This window comes from Leptosomus discolor, chromosome 2 (genome assembly GCF_034619465.1).
Source record: "Leptosomus discolor isolate bLepDis1 chromosome 2, bLepDis1.hap2, whole genome shotgun sequence".
Lineage (NCBI taxonomy): Eukaryota > Metazoa > Chordata > Aves > Leptosomiformes > Leptosomidae > Leptosomus > Leptosomus discolor.
In genome coordinates, this window is record NC_141392.1 from 5,779,935 (window position 1) to 5,801,367 (window position 21,433).

Consider the following 21,433-nt stretch of genomic DNA (forward strand, 5'->3'; position numbering starts at 1 on the left):
GAAACAGACACAATCTAAAATAATTTTCCCCTGTTCCGTAGCACAAGGCTTGCAATGGTCACATCTCATTGCAGTGCTTCCCTCTAGTACCATCAGAGTCACAGGCAATGGCTGGTTTTGGAAGTTAATCATGCTTCCCTGACACTTGATTAACTTGAGCCCAAAAAGATTCCTTAGTGCTGTAACACCATTAGTAGCCTACGCAGTATGCAGTACTGCTGCATAATTAGAAACAGTGGGCAAAACACAGGTAAGAAAAAATAACTTTTAATAATATGAAGAGACTCTGTTTCTTTACGGGAAGCATTATACAAAACAAACAACAACCTGCAACAGACCAGATGCAATGAAATATAAAATAAATTTCTAGAACAATAAAAGCAAGATATTTGGCAGCAGTCAACACAAACTTCTTTTGAAAAGCAGAGCTCATCAATCTATTGACAGATGCCACAGCTTATTTATTTAAGTAACTACGTAATATGAGAAAGATGGAAGCTGGCAGCCCAGATGGCACCCTGAAACTTCAGGGCTGTATCAGAAGTAGGCTGCCAGTTTAAATTCCCTGCAAGTGCTGCGCTTTAAAGCAATCTTATTTCAGCTGGACTGCAAGTCTGAGTGGGGCCTGCAATCAGGAGGTACTACCCTCCTCTGATTCATCTTTCTGCTAATAAATATACTACACATGTTCTGCATGGCACACAGGTACATTCAGATCACATGAGGAAGCAAAGATACTGCAGTAAGCCAGAAATAGCATCTTGCAGCACTACCAAAATAATGCCACAATATGGATTGTTTAGGCTGCCTCTTATGTAATAGGATCCATTTCAATAATGCTATATGCTTCCTTAAAAACAATTTTAGGATGTTACAATTGTAGGTATAAGAAGGAAAACAGTATGAGTGTTAAAAGTAATTCCCGACAGCAGAATGCACTTGCCTATTTAGAATGGTAAATAAAACAGGTTCTTATAAAGAGGAGTTTTCAGGCCTTACATCAGTAACTCACATCAGTTGTGAGTTACAGTTAACTAACCATTAAAACTATCCTCTCCATCCCTTTTTATAGCATGGGGATAACAGAAAGGAGAAAGCTTTATTGATAGGCAGAGCTTCCAATCCACCAGAAGTTCAGGAAAGCATGCGCGGACATATCTGTGAGTTAAGTTATTGCTTAATTCTTACTACAAGCTGGTTTTGATCACCAGAAAAATCTAAGCCAAGACCTAGACAGAAAAGCAGCATGTTGCTGTTCAGCAGAAGAGGCACTAGCTGGTCTGGGAGAAACACAGACCAGAACTACCCACATCCAGCAGTCGCTGAAAGAAGCAGCTCTCGATACCTACTAAAACAGAGCTCCCCTCCTGCAGCAAGGAAAAGGCAGCAGTCTTGCCTTCTTGAAACCAGAATAAAAACTGTGGAGAAAACAGCTGAAATATTTTCTCTGGTATCTTAACCAATGTTTATCTTATTTTTACATCCAGACACTTTGGAAGGCTGTAGGTGGTTTTTGGCTATTGCCACTTGAAACTTCAGGTCTGTTGGCAGCCCACAGATGAAACTGATAAGTGAGACCTAATTCTCAGCTGCTGGCCCCTGGCTGTCTTTCCCTTCCTATTTTCATGCAAAGAAAGGTCAAATAAAATCAAGTATTAAAATGGCATGAAACCCCCATATGTTGTTTTTATGTACCCGATACTGACTTACATGGCATTCATGGTCAAAAACAACACCACCACCCAAAACGGGAAGGGAACCAGCACTTAAAATTAACAAGAGCGCTGACTCTAGAGAGTCATTTCCATAGAAACTGGCCTACTAAAAAGCAAGGCAAGGCATTAAAAATCAGTGAGCTTTCAAATGTTCATTCTACCTTGGTTTTGCTGATCCAAATGCTGTTACCACAGAAACAGCAGAAGCAGCCGAACCAGCCGTGAGGAGTCGGGAGTTACAAGTCTCATTTGTTGATCAGCTCGGCCGGCTGCCAGCCAGGCGCTGCAGGTGGAGACAACCTCCACAGCAAATGCTGCCCATGGCCTCGTGGCACTTCAACTTTGGGGGAAAACCAGACTGAGACCCTCCTTACAGAAGGGGGGGTATCCTACTTGTATTTTGAAATGCTGTGGGGCTGATCTAGACCCTCCAGGAGTCACTGGAGTCCTCCCAGCAGCTCCAGTGGTCTTTAAGACACAAAGCCACAAACACAAGCACAAAGCACATCATCATCATCATCATCATCTTTCATTTTGGTTGCTGGTGGTTTTGAACTGCCAACTTTGCAGAAAACTTTTATAATGCATCCTCACGACATGTCAGAGTGAAGCTTATGCTCTTCCGTTTCCCATTTCCCTTTCCCAGTGCTGACAGAGACAACTGCTATTGGAAATAGTTTACGGAGTCTTCCAAGGAAAATGAATTGCTCTACCTTTGCTTGGCACTCTACCAGTCAGTTGCCTCTCTTGCTTTGTTCCATGAAAACGCTCTCTTATCTGTGCAAGCGGATACCTAGAATTTTCAGTGTTGGGTAAGGTTACCTCATTTATTGACCTTGACTATGGAAATAAAAAAGCCTATTTGTTGAGAATAACATTCAGGTATTATATTATAACCTACTGCGTAGGATTTGTTGGTACTGTAGCATCACTTGATGAAAGCCCTAAATGTCACGTTCCATAGCTATTGCAATCTATCAAAAAAAGCTATAATTTATCCTTCAGTTAATCAGAAAGAGAATATATTAGATACTTTAAATAATTAAGGATATTAAAAATGCATTACCAAATGTTTATCATTAAGTAAACTGGCAAAAGTAGAGTAGGATATTTTACAGCAGTCTAAAAATAAAGATGTCTCAGGTATCTCCTCTCTCTCCAAGCACGCGTTAAAGATTTATATCTCACTAGATGGAGAAGAGGAGGAGCAGCATCACAGGGGTTAGGCTGACACTACATAACACACTTAGATCACACGTCTATGGTAGCAGGGGCAACTGGCAGAAAATTAAGGATGAAAATACACAGGTGAGGTAGACAAAAGAGAAAGTGAGCATGAGGGTAAGAGACTGAATGGAAAGAACAGGAAGGAAGGGAAATGATTAAATGAAACAACACTGTAAAGACAGGCTACAACTGCAGAAAAGAAAAAGGGTAATGAGTTAAAATGCAGTGGACCAGTAACAGTAAAAATAACAAAGAACCAATGACCACAAAAATCTTGGTTTTATTTTTAAGGATAGCAGCTGAAAAGCTGTAACGCTTTTACTCATGGCAAGAAGCAGAAGAGGCAGCAGATCAGACAACCTCCCTACGAGGCAAAAGCTGCAAGAGAAAGAAGGGTAGCTGGATATTTTTTAATGAAAGACCCTGAGCAAACTGCGTCATAAAGCAGCCAGCAGGCAGATGAGAAAGTTAAATAAGCCATTTTAATTATAATTTCTTATTGCAGGCTTCCTCACTACACACTGCTCTCATTATGAAAGGGTTACAAAAGTGACATTATCAACAGTGTGCTCTCTTGGAACAATTAGTTTAACCTAACGAACACACAGCTCCCCTAATTAGCTCGGGAAAGTAAGAAGAATCCAACTGTTAGAGTTGTAGTGAAGACTAAGGAGAGGAAACTGCAGCAAGCAGAAAGCCTGCCAAAGAAGAAAATTATGATGATGAAATTTCAAATCTAGCTAGAGAAGCATTTAAAAAACAGGGGCTGCTCCAATAAAGACTTCGGCTTTTAAAAAGAAGGGACAAAGGAATAAAACACATCCCGACTATAAAAAGAAGGGACAGAAAAATAAAGCACAGTCCAAATGTTTTTTCTGAAAGGTAGTGCAGTGTATTTTCTGATCAGCTTAATTTTTATGAGTTAACACCTGCAGCAGCATTCAAATGCCAACTAATCCCACTTGCTGCAGAGCTCCAGCACCCGTCAAAGCCTAACGCCGAATGTGCCCAAGTATGGAATAAAGCAATCCCCAGCACAGAGAGCGTGCGATCTGTCATGATACAGAACCAGGCAGTAACGAGAGAGCCGTTGGAGCAGCCTGCAGCAGGACACAGCATGATACCCAGGGAACAGGAATAAACACACCCCACTCGTCCTACACGGACAAGGTTGCTCCCAGTGGGAACAGCACTGCTCAGGAGTTAGAGCCGAAGGCATGCCCTAGGGAAGGTCATTCCACGCACTACAGAATTACTATTTAGAAAATAATAATCAAAAAATACCTTGAACATATTCTGACTGCTTGTTATCAATTACAATGTAGGAAGGAAGAATCCCTGTTTAGCAAGTCTGGGTTTTGTCCAGTTGGATTGTCCTTCTCCCACCTTCTCCTGACTCAGTGGTTGACAATTATCGCACATACCTGTCTGACAAGAGCCAGCTGCAGTGATAGGTAGAGGATGATCTGATGATCTTCTGGGGCCAAGTCACGTGCTCTTTAAGGATGACCACACAATACAAAAAGAAAAGTGACTGTTAGATTGTACTTTGCAGAACTCCTTCACCACGAGTCACCCACAAGCACAAAACAAAACCCAGCCCTCTCCTGCAGAAAACTACTCCAGCAATGGGGGGAGCACACTGAAACTAAACTAAAAGCAGATCAATCCTGGCTGGGCTAAGTCAGGCTCACAGGAACAAATATGAGAAACACCTGCCAGGATGTTATACAACTTACATGCTCCTTCATTAAAGGCCACTTAATGTTTTGCAACTTGGATAACCGATATGGAGAAAGTAGCTTGGAACTCATGACAAACTCATTAAAGCATTATTTTAGGTAATTTAAGTAAGGGAGATAGCTGTCCAACTTGTTCCTATATTGCCACTTTTCTGACAATAGGAGAGAGTTAGGTAAGCACTGAAAAAGTAGTAATTGTTTCTGCTATTATTATGACTATGAGCATGTAGAGGACTAAACATCAGGAGCCCATGACGTGAGCTGGTGCTCAAACACACAAAACATCGTCCACCCTGCAGCTCCTAGCCTAATCGCTGACAGTAGACTCCTAATTTGGAAAGGAAAGACACTGGGGGAAGAATGAGGATTTGATGGCAGGAGCTGAGCTTGGACCAAAACCAAGGCCCTTACTTTTCAAGCTTGGGCATCTTAGATATCACCTTATAGTCCACAGCAGGCAACAGTGTGGTGATCCCTTGGCTAGTGAAGGCTGCAGGGTCTCTAGAACCAGATATAGAGGCCCTTCACACAGGCTTGTGCAAGGCAGGGAACAGGGATGGACAACCAGGGCAGAGCTGCCCCTCCCAGACTATGCTAAGCATGAAACTGCAGTCTGAGCTTGCTGGCCTGTGGGGAAGCCATTAACCAAGGCAACGTGAAGGTAAGTGTTTTGGGAACCTAACCTAGGAGCAACGTGGAGCACTGGCTCATGCCATGCTGGCAGCCCAGCCCAGGGACCAGTGGATTATCACGTTCCTGACCCACAGAGCTCACTCCTAGCTCTGTGGCACAGGGAAGTCATTTCACATGGGAGAGATGGGGAGGAGGAAGGGCCCTCATAGCCAACCAACGTTCTTGACCTCTTTCCGGGCTGCGTTCCAGGACACCGGGGAAGCCTGTACCTGCATTGCCCTGCCCAAAGTGAACATGATTAATGTTCTTACGAGGGAGAAACAACAGGCTGACAAGGCCGGTGTTTGAAAACCCTGCCAAAACTATTCATTTGCTAATAATAAACAAACAAACAAAAATCAAATAATTACTGCAGGAAACAAACCACACACTTTTAATGGCAGCCACCTCTCTAATGCCATCTTGGCCTGTGAACAAGCAGCTCTTGGAGCAGATTTTTACAATTAATGGCTCTAGAACAAATTAATTAGTATGAACTGAATGGGTCATGTAGCTCTGCAAGTCAAGGTAGCACTCAAGGATTCTGAAGCAATGCCAAAGACATCAAGGTGCAGTTAGTACGGGCAAGTTACTAATTTCTCCCCCCACTTAAAAAACCAAACAACCAACCAAAAACCAACAACAAAACCCAAGAAATCCAACCCCAAACTAAACATCAAGACTCTACAGATAGAACCCAGCTTTGCCCTAAGCTGTTGGAGCAGGGTGAGCTGCCTCTTTAACAAGCAGCTCCTGTGGAACCTTCAGTACCCTCTCCAACAATAAATAACAGGGGAAATTTCACATGGGTGTATGGAAGAAGAAATGAACAGTGCCTTTGGAAAGAAACAAGGGTTGTTACTTTACTGTTCGGTTTCCTCAAAAAGTATTATGAAAACATTTGATCCAATCTTCCAGCTGAAAAGGCCACTTATAAAGATGGCTGCATGCCAAACCATGGCCTAAGAGATCCGACATATACTTTAAAAACAGGTGAAAGAGAGAAAAAGGAAAGAAACCAAACTCAAGCATTTAGCAAGGCGCTAGTAACCAGCTCACTATCACAACATCCCTATTGCCTGAAGTTTGAGTACCTAATGTTTGGCTAGAAGCTTGCCTGCTTCCTAGCTATAGTTAAGATACCATGAAAACAAGCCACAGCCAGTGGGAAAGGTCAAAGGATAAAAACAAATGCAGTTTAAAAGCACTGAAGCACTGCAATTACATCAAAATTGGGCAGCAGTGAAAGTATTACATTGGAGTCCAGGAACTAGTGCAACTTAAAAGCAGACTTCTGATCTAAAAAGTGACCAAATAAATGGCTTTTAAAAATTTTTCTTTCAGATCTCTGTAGGGTAAATATCCAGAATTACATCTGTGGTTTCAGCTTACTACATGCTCTTGCAACCAGTGCAAAACCCGTGCAAGACAAACATGCTAGACTCCTCCTTGCTCAGCATCAGAAAAACAGCTAAGATCCAGTAACATGTTCAACCTGCTACACCTGTACTTTGAGATATCAGAGAACTCAAATTTTCTTCACTTTTGTAATGTATTTACGACCACACCAAACCCAGAATTAGATACTTCAGCCCAAGACTTAGACCACATAAGCTTCCATTTAGTTGCCATCCAAAGTCAGCAGGCGTCTACATTTACAATGTTAACTGCCCAAACATCGCCTAGTGTTATTTTGGGTGATGTAACTTAGGGCTAGAGTCAGGAAGCTCACACCTCACCTCTCCATCGCAACAGAACTGACAAAAAGGGTTTCTAACACAAGCAGTTTGACTTGAGGTAACTGTAGCTGCAGAGCAGTTCAATTCACAATTTGAGGGCAGAGCCATTGGATCAGACTCCCCTGCAAAATACAGCGGTGAAGAACAGGCGAGCGGTGACTGCTTTTTGCCGCGAGCTCCGTAGCGCCCTTTTCATACAACAGCTCAAGTAAACACTCATTAGGGCAGCAGTTCTCCCCTCCCTGGTAAGTGCACTGATGCCAGGTCACTCCACAGCAGCCTACACCTGGTGTGAAGGTACCTTCCCACCATGAGGGAAAACAGGAGTTTAAGCCTGCTTCACACGGGCACGGAGACAAAACTAGCTTTCCACATTTGCCTGCTGGCATCACATGAGCAAGCTGCATCTCCCAGCACTGTGGATTTCACTGCAGCTAATTTAGGGCTAAGGTTATTTCTGTTTAGTGGCAGAACAGGTGCTCTCACCTTGGATATTCAACCAAATGATCACTGCATTTAGCCATCATCACAGGAATGGTTTTGATAGACTATTGCTGAACTGTTTTTTAAACTTTCAGGCAAGGAAACCTTACGCAGAAGAAAACCAAAAACATTAAAACCAACATTTATTCTGAATTCATCCAAAGAAACACACAATGCAAGCATCCGCAAGATTCCTACTCACCTCTCCAAAGTCTGAAGCGCTTTCTTGTTCAATTCGTCCTGAGTGCCCTTCAGAGTAGCTGTAGGACAAGATACAGTACCATTTAAGAGTTGAATTCAGCATTTCAGGTTAAATAAATAGTTACACATGCACAGAGTATTTCAAACTGGGAGCATAAAAACTATGGAAATCCGGTGGTGTGTGCGTTCATACCTGGAAAACATGCCATTTTGTTTTTACAGGACAGCACAAACCCATTATTTTAACCTGAATTCTCAATTTCGTCCTTATTAAAACTCTTCCAACTCCATTTTCTGAAATGCTGAAGCACTTTTTATTGACATACGCCACTGAAGGGGTCTGGGAGGAGAAGGGACATATGCTAACTAGATACTAAGAGCATAACAGGCCCTCTGCCAGGTTGGTGTATATGCTAAAAGCAGTAACTAGAAGCATATTCTGACTCGGATACAGACTGTCTCCACCACCGTATTCATGTAGGAAGGTGTTGCAGGTTGAACACAGAACACCAGGAGCCAAGTTTACAGCTCTGTGACAAAACCTTTGACACCACACCACCTCCCCTGAGACCACAGCAGAGTTTTAGGCTACTTCAGGTGTGGCATTAGCCGCTAATGCTCTCCTCGGTGCCTCTAATTACTTGACTCTTCCCCTGCTCCAGCGTGGGGTCCCTCCCGTGGGGACCTTCACGACCTCAGTCACGACTTCTCCAACGTGAGTCCTTCCCACAGGCTACAGTTCTTCCTGAACTGCTCCAGCGTGGCTCCCTTCCACGGGGTGCAACAGGCTGCTCCAGCTTAGGTCCCCCGTGGGGTCACAAGTCCTGCCAGCAAACCTGCTCCCAGCGTGGACTCCTCTCTCTCCACAGGTCCTGGTAGGACACTGCTCCACTGGGGGATTCTTTTGGGGCTACAGCCCCCTTCAGGCATCCATCTGCTCTGGCGTGGGGTTCTCCACGGGGTGCAGTCCTTCAGGAACAGTGGGTCTCCCGTGTGGTCACAAGCCCTGTCAGCAAACCTGCTCCAGTATGGGAGTCCTCTGACTCCGTGGGTCTGCAGGTCCTGGCAGAAGCCTACTCCAGCATGGGCTTCTCACAGGGCCATGGCCGCCTTCTGGCATCCACCTACTGTGGCGTGGGGTCCTCTTTGCAGTGTAGGCAGATATCTGCTCCACCATTAACTTCCAAAGGCTGCACAGGGACAGTCCACCTCACCATGGCCTTCTCCACAGCTTGCAGGGGAATCTCTGCCCTGGCGCCTGGAGGACCCGCTCCCCCTCCTTCTTCACTGACCTTGGCGTCTGCAGAGTTGTTTCTCTCCCACATCCTCACTCCTCTCTCTGGATGCAATTGCTCCTGCCCGATAGCTTTCCTTTTCCTCTCACAGAGGCACTACCACTGTCGCTGACGGGCTCGGCCTGGGCCATCAGTGGGTCCATCTTGGAGCCAGCTGGCACTGGCTGTATCGGACATAGGGGAAACGTCTAGCAGCTTCTCACAGAAGCCACCCCTCTAAGTCCCTCCACCACCAAAACCTTGCCACACGAACCCATTACACTTACACTTAGGTTACTACAACCTGCAAAGCAGTCTGACCACAGTAAGGCAGAGAGCACAGGGGAGTTTTAAGTTTCCGAAACTTCAGAGTTATTCCTGTAAGACACAGTACTTTTGCAAATGCCAACTCAGGACCCCAAGATTTATTTTCTAAAGCACTCTGGGTTTTTAAAGGAGCTTAAGCCTTACCAAAAGTCAACAGGATCTTCAACAACATCTTGGTACCTAAATACGAAACTCTAAAGTCACATTTGAGAACAGAGGAGGGCAAGTTCTGTATCAGCAACCAGGTACAGCACAATAGGTATGAATGCATGGAGTGAAACACTTAATGCTGAGGATCAGCATCAACACAACACACACGGGCACAGTGGCCTAGTTCCAGTCTTGTCCCACAGACTGAACACCCATTAGCAGCTGCAGCATAATCAGGTCTATTTATGTAGCACATTAGTTATGCGAAAGAATTCAGTTTGTATTGTGCAAAACTGTTCCATTATATGAATCACAACATAAGTAGTGGAGATGAGAGAGAGATGGACTTCAAAAATATGTTTCTGATGCAAACTAAAACATCAACGGCACACGCACCCTTTCGCAAGTATCAATGGGGTAAAAAAAAAAAATATTCCCTTGTGTTAAGAAACCTAATACAGCAAAGTGTACAGTTTTAGCACCAGAATTACAATTAAAGATTGCATGTGTTGACTATTATCTCCAGAAGCAAAGGGTTTGTTCACTAAAAAGCAATATCTAACTTTTTATTTTAAACATTAACCAGTGCTGTCAATATACTGATTATTTATAACATCCACAAAGGCTGACAGGAAAAAGTTTCCCCATTCAATCCCTGATCTGCGGCCTTTTACCAAAATTCTAAAAGAAAACAGAGATAGAGCACACTCTTTCGACTCTTAAAGAGCGAGGGTCTGTTAAACCTACAAAGATTTCACAAGATGTGAGGTGGTGATATTAGAGAATAGCAGCACTTTTATTTCACAATGCATTCTCAACCTGGTCTTTCCTCTTTAGCCTTTGTTAAATTCATCTCACCTTCCCCTGTCTGCAGTAGATTCTTCACCAAACCTAAGGGAGACAGAGTTGACAATACATCTTATGCCAAAACTGGAACTACGAGAGGAAAAGAAAGGTTTGCTGTTGACATTGACCCATTGGGAACAGATCTGCAGAAAATTTAGCATAGCAACAGATGGACATTCTGTATGAACAAGAGATCTGTGCTTCTAAGAGTGAGGCAAAAGTGGCAATGACTTCCTCTGAGCACACATCTTTCAGCTACTTCAATGACACTTACTTCAAGAAACATGTAATTAGACATTAAGAACAAGGAAGCTACATATACTGCTACGCAGTGTAAGTTTCAGGAAGTCTTATTTCATCCAGGAGTAAATCTGATAGTTGTAGAGTGACTTTTTAATCAAATGCTCCCACAAGTTCTTCGAATTGTCATTCAGTAGGATTCTCTCTTCTGACTCCGCTTCTCAGCAAGTGCTTGTTGCAGGTCACAAAGAAATGCCTTTAATTCAATTCCTCAGTGCCTTTGTCACACAAGAGGAGAAATATTTGCTAAAAGGATATATTAAATAACAAAGTCTAACCTTGGATGGAAGGCATCTTGATATAATGCTGTAAGCTTTATAAGGCAATTGATCAAATGTTTCTGAAACACTTAGCTAGCCTCGAAAATGCTGACTCACTGAAAGTCAGCTCAAGCGGAAAGTTATGGAAATCATATATAGATGTTTGGCTGTGTGTCTGCATATGTCACTGTGAACTGGTATAAACAAAATGATAAACAAGATTAACAGTATGAGGTAGGATTACTTAGGGGAGTTGCTATCTTCCTTTCAGCATGTCTACTCTTGCTTCCTCACTGTGATAAGCTATTTTTTAACGATGCTAATGAAAAATGTCTTGTTACTGCAAATTTGACATCTTCTAGTAAAATGCTCTTCCATATTCATGATCACCATAAGTATGCTTTTGAAGGACTTAATCTATTTTATTAAAATATAACCTGAAAGATGGAAACATACTCTTCATTTCCCTAAATAACTGAGTGACTGGCCCTATTGACTTAAAGGCTAGAGATACGAGGAGAAGGCAGATGTTCCACTGTTTCACAACATAAATCAGATGATAATCTGGAAAAAAATATCCAAGGCAATTGTTGTAAAGATTGTTTCTTTTACATTAAAAAGGACACTTACTACAACATCTGAGCTAATCTCTTGAAAACTCAGAGAAGACTTCTCTTCCAGAAGAAAAATTTCCAACTCACATTTTGCTGCACCAAAGTATTTTTAGAACCAGAGTACAGCACAAGCCTCTGCAACTCCATTCTTTAGAAACCACCTTCTTTCCATACTGAGGCTAACAAGTAGATCTAACACAGAAAGCCTTCTATCTCTGAAAATAGTCTCTGGGATCTTGTATAGCTTTATAGCTATAGGGACAGTTTAAACAAAATGTAGGCAAAATGACCTGAAAAGCTAGGCTGTTAAGCAGAACTTAAGGTTTAATAAACTTAAAAAAAATAAAATATATATATATATGAGAAAGTTCAGACTAGGAAGGACATGCGTTTCTTGACACAAACTTTCTAGGGCGAACTATTCTGAGGCAGAGAAACAGAGAACTGAAGTAAGCTACAGTGCCTGTCAGCCTCCATGTTGGAAAGCAGTTCTCAGAGCAGCTCATCAGATACGGCTGCTGAAAAAACACACCAATTTCCACTATTGAAGAGCACAAGCCACTTCCTCATACACATGCCTTGCAGAACTCTAGTGTAACTTGCAAGGGCAGCATACATCCATGACACCATACAATCATTTTAGCTTTGTTTCAGGTTCATTTGCTGGAAGAAGTTGGTTTGTTTCTATGAGACTCATCTGACAGAAAAGCCATTGCTTGCATGTGGGCAGGACTGCCAAACTGATTAGGAGACACACTAGCTCAGCCATTATTCAAAGAAACTATGTTAGAAGGCCGCCTACCTACGTTAGAAGTTGTAGAAGAAACAAAGACTGTTCCCACCTGCAAGCCTGAGGAAGGTCAGAGCTAGAATTCTCCCAAACACTGGGATCTGAAGCCCTTCTGGCTACCTAGCGCCAAATCTGCAGAAGCCCATCGTCTAGTCCTTCAAAACGCAAGCAGCAGCATTAAAATAAAATACTTCTTACATTCAGTGGTCTCTGTCAACATCCACACAAGCCAGTGAGATAGATATTTTTGTCTTGTTTACTTCTAAGCAGAGAAAGAAACTACATCACAGAGAGGCTGAATCTCTGTGGGGAATCAGTATCACACCAGGAATTGAAGTCAGGCATTTCTGACTCCAGTTCTTGGACTGTATTTCTTTACAAGTGGGTGACAAAAGTATGAAAATAGATGGAAAGTTTGACTTTTTGTTGTGTAAATAAGTGAAAGAAATGCATTACAAATATTCAAGTAAAGCACACCATGCATTGCTGGCTACAGTCAGATTATCACCTTGTAAACAATGATTTGCATTTCTTCCTTTGCCTAAAAACTTCACTTTTATTACCACAGAAGACAGTTCACTGAGCAAGCAAACAGTCCCCATTTGTCTTGCAATCTGATTGTTTTTCATATCCAGTTACGCTAAAAGCGGAGTTTCTAATACATTTCCATTGTTTACACTGAAGACTTTGAACAGATGCTCTCCATACAACACACTTGACAAACAGCATAACTCACCATCAGTAGCTTGAAGACTGTATGTCAGACCCAGTGCCAGGTAACCCTTTGCTAGGGACTCTCCAGCATCCTCACCCAGGTCTATCACCATTTTAGCAAAGTGTTCTCCTTCTTCCAGCTGCAAAAGAGGCAGGTTAAGACTTTCAGCCATTTCCTCTATACTTGCTTCAACAGGATTATTGCATTAGACTTACCTGTAAGCGATCTGAGAGCCATTCACACAAGGGCTTTCAGTGATCATAGCAAACACTCATAGAAAGGAGGATATAAGAGCTCAGATTAGCAGACATTGGTACACGTGCACAGTTTTGAGAAGTTTTGGGTTTGCTTTAAGCATCCACCTCAAGGTTAAAGAAGGACACTAACTTATTTTTATATTTCCCTTCAGGCGTGCTTCAATCACACAACCTTAAATACAAACATTGGACCAACTGACTACTTATATCCTAGCAGTACACCGAAAGGTCTAACAAGTTTCTTCCTTCAAAGAAAGGCCACCTAGTTTTGCTGTACAATGTTTTTAAACCTTAGCAAATTTTACTTCCTTTTGAAACATTAGGAGAGTAAACCAAAAAAGCCCTTCACTGCAATCTGAGTTCAGCTGCTGCTCGCAGTTCTGCTGCCACAAGAAGACAGCAGCAAATTCAGGACACGAATTTTGATCTGAAACACCACACTACCTCAGCAGCTCATGCTGCATTAGCCACATTTTGCATCTTTTGCAAAGACACGATTTCCTTGAAAACGCATTTTATATTACAGATTGTAATGGGAAGAGAAAGCAGTCATGACGTCTTAGATCAGCCTCCAAAATGGTGAAATATGTAAGTTGGTCTTTTCTACTATAGTACAGACTGCTCCCCCAAACCTTCCTTTCCAGCTGATCACACAGATCCAAGTCTAATGAAAACATAAAGCTTTAGTCTCTTTAAAATCTGAGTTAATGAAAAAATATTCAAATTATTTTTTGTTTAAAATTATTACAGAATAGAGTGTTCCTCATTTCTAACCTTAAACTGTCATTAACGTCACTCACCCATTGTAAGTAGGAAAGACTAAGATGTGTAGACTGTACACATCTGGAAAGGTGTAGGTTGGAGAGGTACAGGCAAAAGCCAAAAGTAAAGGTTGAAAGACACAGAGCCTACAGGAAGACCTCATTTCTGTTCAAGATAGTCTGCAGATCCTGTCAACCATCATCAGTCACCCCTAACCAAGAACCAGACACCATTACACTATCTGAAAAATCCTCCTTTTGGAAACTTTTATTACATGACTTTCTGGGATGAGGTTGTTTAATTTTGAGGAAATATATTTTTCTTTGAATACCAACTGGTTTAGACTCAAGTACTACAGACGTAACTGAAATGCACTTTCTTAATATTTGGCTCCGTCAAGACCTCAGCACCTCATAGCTCCTTAAAAGGAGTTACCCGTAATGAAATGGAATCAAAACATACCAGCAGACCAGAAACTCCCCTTCTGCAGTGATCTGTTAATATGCTACCTACGAACAGAACCTACTTGACTTGATATACCATCCTGTCAGTGTGTCTCCTAGTTATGTCACTCGAAGACATTCAGGTGACAACATTAGCTAACAGCTTCATAAACAAAGGAGCTGGTATTCATTAGATTATATCAAACACAGGAAAAAAAAATACTGTTAATGTAAGCATGAAGAAAGGCTGAAAAGAGCAAGTGAAGAAGCAATCTCCACTGCTTGGGTCTTTTCGTCACTTGTACAGCTCCCTGAGGCCGCACGATTCAAACCAGATGTAGGCCAATAGTTCCCAAATTTCTGAAACCTCAGATCAGTCAGCCCAATGACCAACTTCTACTTTATCATCAAACTCTTCCCTGAAAGCACTATGAAAGCATTACAGTCTTGCTGATTGCCTAGTCAACTATGAATCTGGAAAGTACAAACTGAAACAGGAATACCCCCCTGGGGCATACTTGGGGCTACCAACCAAATTGCAAGGACTGGCTTTAATGCCATAATCCAAAGTCTACTAAAAACACTGGAAACAGTCCTACTGACTTCAGTGATGCTCACATGAGAGCCTTTAAACTCTGATCATATCAGGAAGACTGAGTTTTGTTCCAGGATATTTCTTAATCCTGTCAGTAGCCCTACCAACTTTCCTGCCACACGCTGAAGTGTGTTCTGCACCAGAGCCTAGGACAATGGAGAAAAAAATGTCCCATGACTTGCCTCACACAAAAAAACCCCACCCCAACAAAAAAACCCTTCCCATGAAACAATAACTGAATTCTTCAGCTCTCAGGAACTTTTAAGCAAGACATGAAAACTCTGCAGCCAGAAAATTAATTATGCACCTCTTTTGCCACCACAAACAGCTATATTCTCACTCTTTTTCTTCATTGTTTCTCCTCTTCTCCCCACACACACTTTTGTCCAAGAAGTCTCCATTAGATCAAGAAAAGAGCTACACAAGGAATTCTAATGACTAGTGAACAAGGGTAGAGGTAGGTAGAGTGTAGGAAAAAAGATTAAATGAAAGGTTTGGAGCTGAAGTGGAGACATTTAAAATTGGAGAGATTTTGCTCCATTGTTTTGCTGAATGGTCACCTGATGGTGCTTCGAGTCTCTGACTGATGGCCTATGCTGTATAAATCAGCAGCACACCATTCAGCTTTCTTGCCTGCCAGTTATTCAGGACCACCTGTGAGTGTCAGATGAATATTTTATGAGTAATTAAAAACATAACTTTTCAGAATGGCTGAAAAAACACTTCTAGCACAAACATTCTTGTAAACATTTATTCATATAAACATTAATGGCACTTTGACCAGCCACAAAGATCCTCACGAATGCAAACTTGGGTCAGCTGAAGGCTCCTTTGAAAACGCGTGGTTCTGCAAACTCCAGCACAGCTGGTTCTGTTTATGAAAGCATTTACTTTTCTTTCTTACAGCCCTTGACCACTTTGCCTGCTAGCCCTGCTGTGGCTGCCATCTGCCCCCTCTTATCCCATTCTCCTACTCTTCAATCACTCTGGGCAAGCGTGAAAAGCCAAATCTTTAACTCATGTCACCCACTGTGAGGTTTCAACTCTTCAGTGCATCAGTCTGCTGACTGCCTAGTCAACTATGACTATAGAAACTACTAACTTATACAGGATTAGCCCCCTTGGGGCATACTTGGGGCTACCAACTAAAGGACTACCAGATTGCCCTCCCCATACACCTGAATAAGTGACCAGTAGTGAGCCTGAGCTGTGATCTGCCAGTAAAGTTGTCCAGGGGGGTCCTTAAGCATATGAGATGTCTCCACTCTGTGCTGGAGTGATGGGAAAGGGAGGAGGGGAAGACCTCCAAATGAGGCATCAATCCCTCTGTCCCACCAGATACAGCCATTCCCAGCTGCAGATCATGCATGCTGCCACGTGACCTGAAGCAGCAGGAGCTGCTCCCCCTTTCTCCTCTCCCCATGTGGCGCCAGGTATGTGAAGTCTTACCCTGTGGGACTCCCAGAAGCTGTGAGCTTGAAGTATGCAGAAGTGAGCTAAGTGGCAGAGAGCTTATCAGGAGAATCAAGATGTCCATTCCTACTCCTACTGCACAGCCAGGGGCTAGCCTCAACATGAAGGAAACCTAAATGGTTCGTTCACTTCAGAGGAGGACTCCAGTCTCGACACAACACTGCATTGGGAAGGCAAGGACACGGACCAAAATTTCTTGTTGCAACTTACAGGCCTTTGCTAGTCAGCTCTAAGCCATAGGATGCCACAAGTCCTCCCCTTAGGGGAGGCATGGTGCAGCATCACTTCGTGACTAGGAAATACACAGTGTACTGCTGTTACCTGGTCACTAGCAGCACCAACGGCAGCTCCCAACAGCATCTAAAAGATATTTCTTTGGTAACAGCTTGAATTCAGTTTCCTTAGAATCACTACTTGTTACTCTCTCAGAAGCAACCAAAAAATAACATCTCAAAGCCACGCAGATATACCTCCGATTTGGCCCTGGCTGTTCTTACACTCTTCTGCATAGTTTACACAAATAGCTATTGAAGAGAAGGGCAGCACCACAGGTTGCAGGGGGAGGTTCCCTGCCTCCGAGACCTGCATGGAAGAAAGCTCAGAAAACAGATGTGGGGGAAAACCAACCTAAAAGGAACTTCTTGTATTTTAAACTCAAGTTGAATAAACTGTCAGGAGGCACCTAGAAGCACTAGCTAAGCAACCTCTCCACCACACCATAAACAAGCACACACCTGGCACCTGGAGAAAGACAGATTGCGAAACTGTGAGCTGACACCAGTAAGACTGTAATACTGTGGGGTTGGTGGGGTTTTTTTTCTCCCTTTACACCCCCTCCATCATCTTTGATGGAAAAGGAACAGTTGTTAGCTGTGTAACCCCGAGGGATGTTTTCTCTGAAACAGAGAGTGGCTGTTCTAGCCACCCTTGTTATTTGAGTGCAGGTTTTGGTGTGTGCTCGAGCCAAGCCCAGGGGCATACTGACAAGGGAGTGGGGAACAGCAGGTGCTGCCCACTGGCCTATCGCCACCCAGCTTGTTTCCAACTGTCACCCAGCTTGTTTTTAGAAAAGCTCAAGCCCTACCTCACTGAATCAACACCCTGCAGGACTGTAAGCAGGAGCTGCAGTTTTCACCAGCATGGATTTAGGACAATTGAGGACAAGCAAATTGATGATATACAGCAGCACGGAAATGGCAACTTACTGCGCCGAAAAAGAAAAATGCACAAGGGAGGAGGCAGGAACACATGAAGTGACACTGGACTTAGAAGAGCAGACAAGGTTAGTGAAGCAGGGGAGTCTGGACACCAGTAAGACTGAGTGATACCCAAACACGACACCCAAATCCTACGGAAAGGGTATCTACGCAAAGTTACACATGATATTTAGTTGGATTGAACTCTTCTTATAATTTTTATTATACTGGGTTGCAGGTATAAAGACTAATTCAAAGAGAAGATAAATTAAATATTGGGAAAAGAGAATGAGAAGAAAAATACACAGGAAGAAAGTGGCCAATAAGATATATTATAACGGAAAGGTTTTGTTCCACAGCTGTTTACAGCATACAAAGTGAGTCATGTTGCATATGTCAGGAAAAAAACTCCTGTGCTTTCTATTGTTGGTCTAGTCAGCGTCTTCTCTGTGTGTCACCAGTGCTAAGCCCACCAACTTACTTTGCACATAAGCTCAGCCCCCAGCATTTAGGAATACGTGGGCCATTCCTCCACTGTAGCAAGAGTGGTTTGGTCACAAGGGAGATGTATAGAAGGCAAAATTTTTGGTCATTTTTGATGTCTAAAACCTCCAGGGTTGCCCCAATAACAGTAGCTGTGATGTAAGCAAGAATGTCTTTTAAAAGATGGAAGAAATCTCTAGTAGCTCCTTACCATTCACTGCTCTTTCAGTAGCCTCTCGCCCTAGCGATGTCGGTCCTCTAGACTGTCGGCTCAGCAGGCAGAAAAACTCCAATAACGAGACTAGATTTGATCTTTCAATATTATTCATACTGCAGTAAGACCTAAGCATTTCCACGCGACTCCAGGGCTCCTAGGCGACTGGGTGCAAGCACATGGCACAGCATTTATTATCTATAGTGACAGGGTCAACAACGGACAGAAGGAGAGAGAAGCACTCTCGGATTAAGTGGTCTGTGAAAGTAATGAATGATAAGCTGTTACCTCAGAAGTATGCAGCTCTAAATCTACATCCTGCCAACCTCCCCCCACACCCCCACCATGATGTATTGACCTCATGGTATGTCTTACTCACTTTTTATGACTCCATGCATGGTCTGGCCCGGCCTGACCCCACTCTATTCTCCCTTTCCCTGACTGATGGCATGATCCCTGTCTTCCCAGCGAAGTGCTGGAGCAGAGCACTTCACTACGCACACTAGGATCAGTGCGTTAAAAGAAATGAGGGAAATGCCTGAGAGGCACAGCACCATCTTGTGCTGCAGCTTTTACCATGGGGTGAAGCCCCTCCAAAGGCTCATACTAGCTGATAATACTGGCACCATTTGGTGCTACACATGTTTAGCACAAAAACCCTATTTCTGTTGTATCAACTGTGGGGCAGTGAAAATTTCAACAACATGCCTCACGTCTTCCTACTCTGTCAGACCAGAGTTCTAGAAGATTCAAGACTATCCTAGACCTATAGTCCATTTGTCTCTATGTGTATTTACAAGGTTTTCAATGGGCCTCCATTGAAATCAACGGAGTAAAAAGGCATAAGAAAGCATCACAGTAATCCTAAAATGGAGAAATGCAGTATTTAACGCTTGCCTGTAGGCAGAAGTTCTGTGTTTAGTATTTGCACAACACCTGCCATAACACGGTCCTGAAGAACCTAAGCTAGCAGTGAAATTAACAGTACTGTACTATTAAAATATTAAAACCAGGAATTCATGCTGCAACTCAAAGTTACTGCCAAAATAGGCAAGTAAGCATTCAGCTGAGGCCGTGCCAGGGAAGGCTGAGCAAAAGAGGAAATTGCAGCAAGCCTTTTAGCAAGCGGAACTCTGAATTTATAGTGGATCAAAGCAGACCAACCTCAGTATGGACATATTCCACTGCAAGCTACATCAACTTCCCTATGAAAAGTTTTAAAACAATTCTCTGAACTTCAATGGTCAAAAACCTCACAGTGCATTCTGGAAAGCTAAAAGACAGCTGGCCAAACAGAAATGGGCTTTGTGTTTACTTTCTAGAATCATTCACGTGCGAGTTCAGCAAACTGTTGTGCTGAAACCCCAGCAAACCGTAAGGCTAGGCAGCACGATGCCTCAAAAGTAGTTCTAGGCCAAATGCAAAGACATTTAAAACACCTGTTTAACCGGCTAGATACAGTATAAAAGTTCCAACTTTGCTGAGAAATTTTATATTTCATGAGCTTTATTAAGTACAGGTCCAACTGCATCCTGACCAGACAAGCGTAGTCTATATAGATGCACTAGCTTTGGAGCTTTTCTGGTCCTCCAAGACAAGTGGCATAAGCTTTAGAATTCATCAAGTATCGATTTACTGTTCACTCTGCATTTTTTATTTTTGTAATTTATGAAAACCTGTAATTCTGAAAAATGTAACCAAAACATTGGTTATATCTCTCCTCTGTTTACTGCAGGCCAAATCCCGAAAGCTAGTGGTTGAAGGGGTAGATCTGCTGATGTAAGCCAGCACGGTGCCAGTACTATGCCAGTGAAGTAGTGCCAACTTACATCAGCTAATAATCTGGTTATTCTGTCACAACAGAAGCTGGGAGCATTTAGATCTTTTCCATATCAGGCATCATATATTGATTTGCATGGCACAGTATAAACGTATGCATGTTTTTACTTTGATTTGTTCTGCACAGCAAGATGATTTCACAGATGTGATCTGAGCATCCTCAATGTTGTAAATCACTATGGTACATCTCAATTTTTTTTTCTCCCTGGTTCTTAAAGTGTGCTGAGACCCCATCAACAAAGCCAGCAAAACAAGTTAAGTGACCACTAGATTTACCAGGGAATAAACTGTTCTGTGCTCCTCATGCCATTCTGTAATTATCCAGCTGCACGAATTTTGGTGGGTTTTTTTATTGCTAGTAACTGAAATAAGACTAAAGTACTGCTTGTCCATGGACCATAAACAAACTTGAGTACAATACTGCACAAAAAGCACATAGTAGACAGATGCAGGATATATAAATTAGCTGTTTCATTTGGATAAATGGTGATCTGATTTCACCCTTTTCCTGCCTAACCAGCAATCAAGTACGTAGATATATTTCCTAATCGAGAAATTAATCATATTTTATATGTTCTGAAAAGCAAGATATATTTGAGTATTTGTAAGCGTTAATATTTGTCCATTAGACTGTGCCTGTGCCATGTCTATCCTCCTTTCTATTTATACTGGCATTGATCAGCTTGTTCACTTCCAGTTTAAATGATTCAATTCTGATTTGATTGCCATGTAATTTAAATGCAAATAATTACTGTAAGGATGACATTTAGAAAAACAGCTCTGCTAAGCAGGAAGGTCTTTATTAGGCACAGGAGTTTGCCAGTAATATCAGAAACATCACTTTGACTATGAGATGTGGGAATCAGTTCTTTTAAAAGATGCTTGCTTTGATTTCCCTGTGACTTCCCTTAATTAAAACTCTTCTATACCATCATCAAGTTTGGTATCAGGGTAGAGCATAGGCCACTGACTGAAAGGAAGAGGGAAGAGGAATATTTTTAATTAGGTTTTTGGTTTGAGTTTGTAAGGTTGCACTCCAGATAACTGCAGTAAAATCACCCTCTTGTGAAATCACGTTTGTATTTCATACTGCACCCCAGTTCTGAGCCAGGGTCT

The 21,433-nt window shown here is 42.5% G+C and overlaps 1 protein-coding gene across 2 annotated transcripts in view; it reads right to left on the bottom strand.

Moving 5' to 3' along the window:
• TTC7A (tetratricopeptide repeat domain 7A) overlaps positions 1–21,433 on the bottom strand; it is a 171,858-nt gene that overhangs the window by 91,263 nt on the left and 59,162 nt on the right. The window contains exons 12-15 of one of the 2 annotated variants that reach the window (XM_086460562.1): positions 13,077–13,194; positions 10,389–10,421; positions 7,781–7,838; positions 4,367–4,439 (exon numbers count right to left, since the gene is read on the bottom strand). In XM_086460562.1, the coding sequence (XP_086316688.1) occupies positions 4,367–4,439; positions 7,781–7,838; positions 10,389–10,421; positions 13,077–13,194 (282 nt within the window). The remainder of the gene's footprint in view (positions 1–4,366; positions 4,440–7,780; positions 7,839–10,388; positions 10,422–13,076; positions 13,195–21,433) is intronic. The other variant, XM_086460563.1, reaches the window with a different exon arrangement.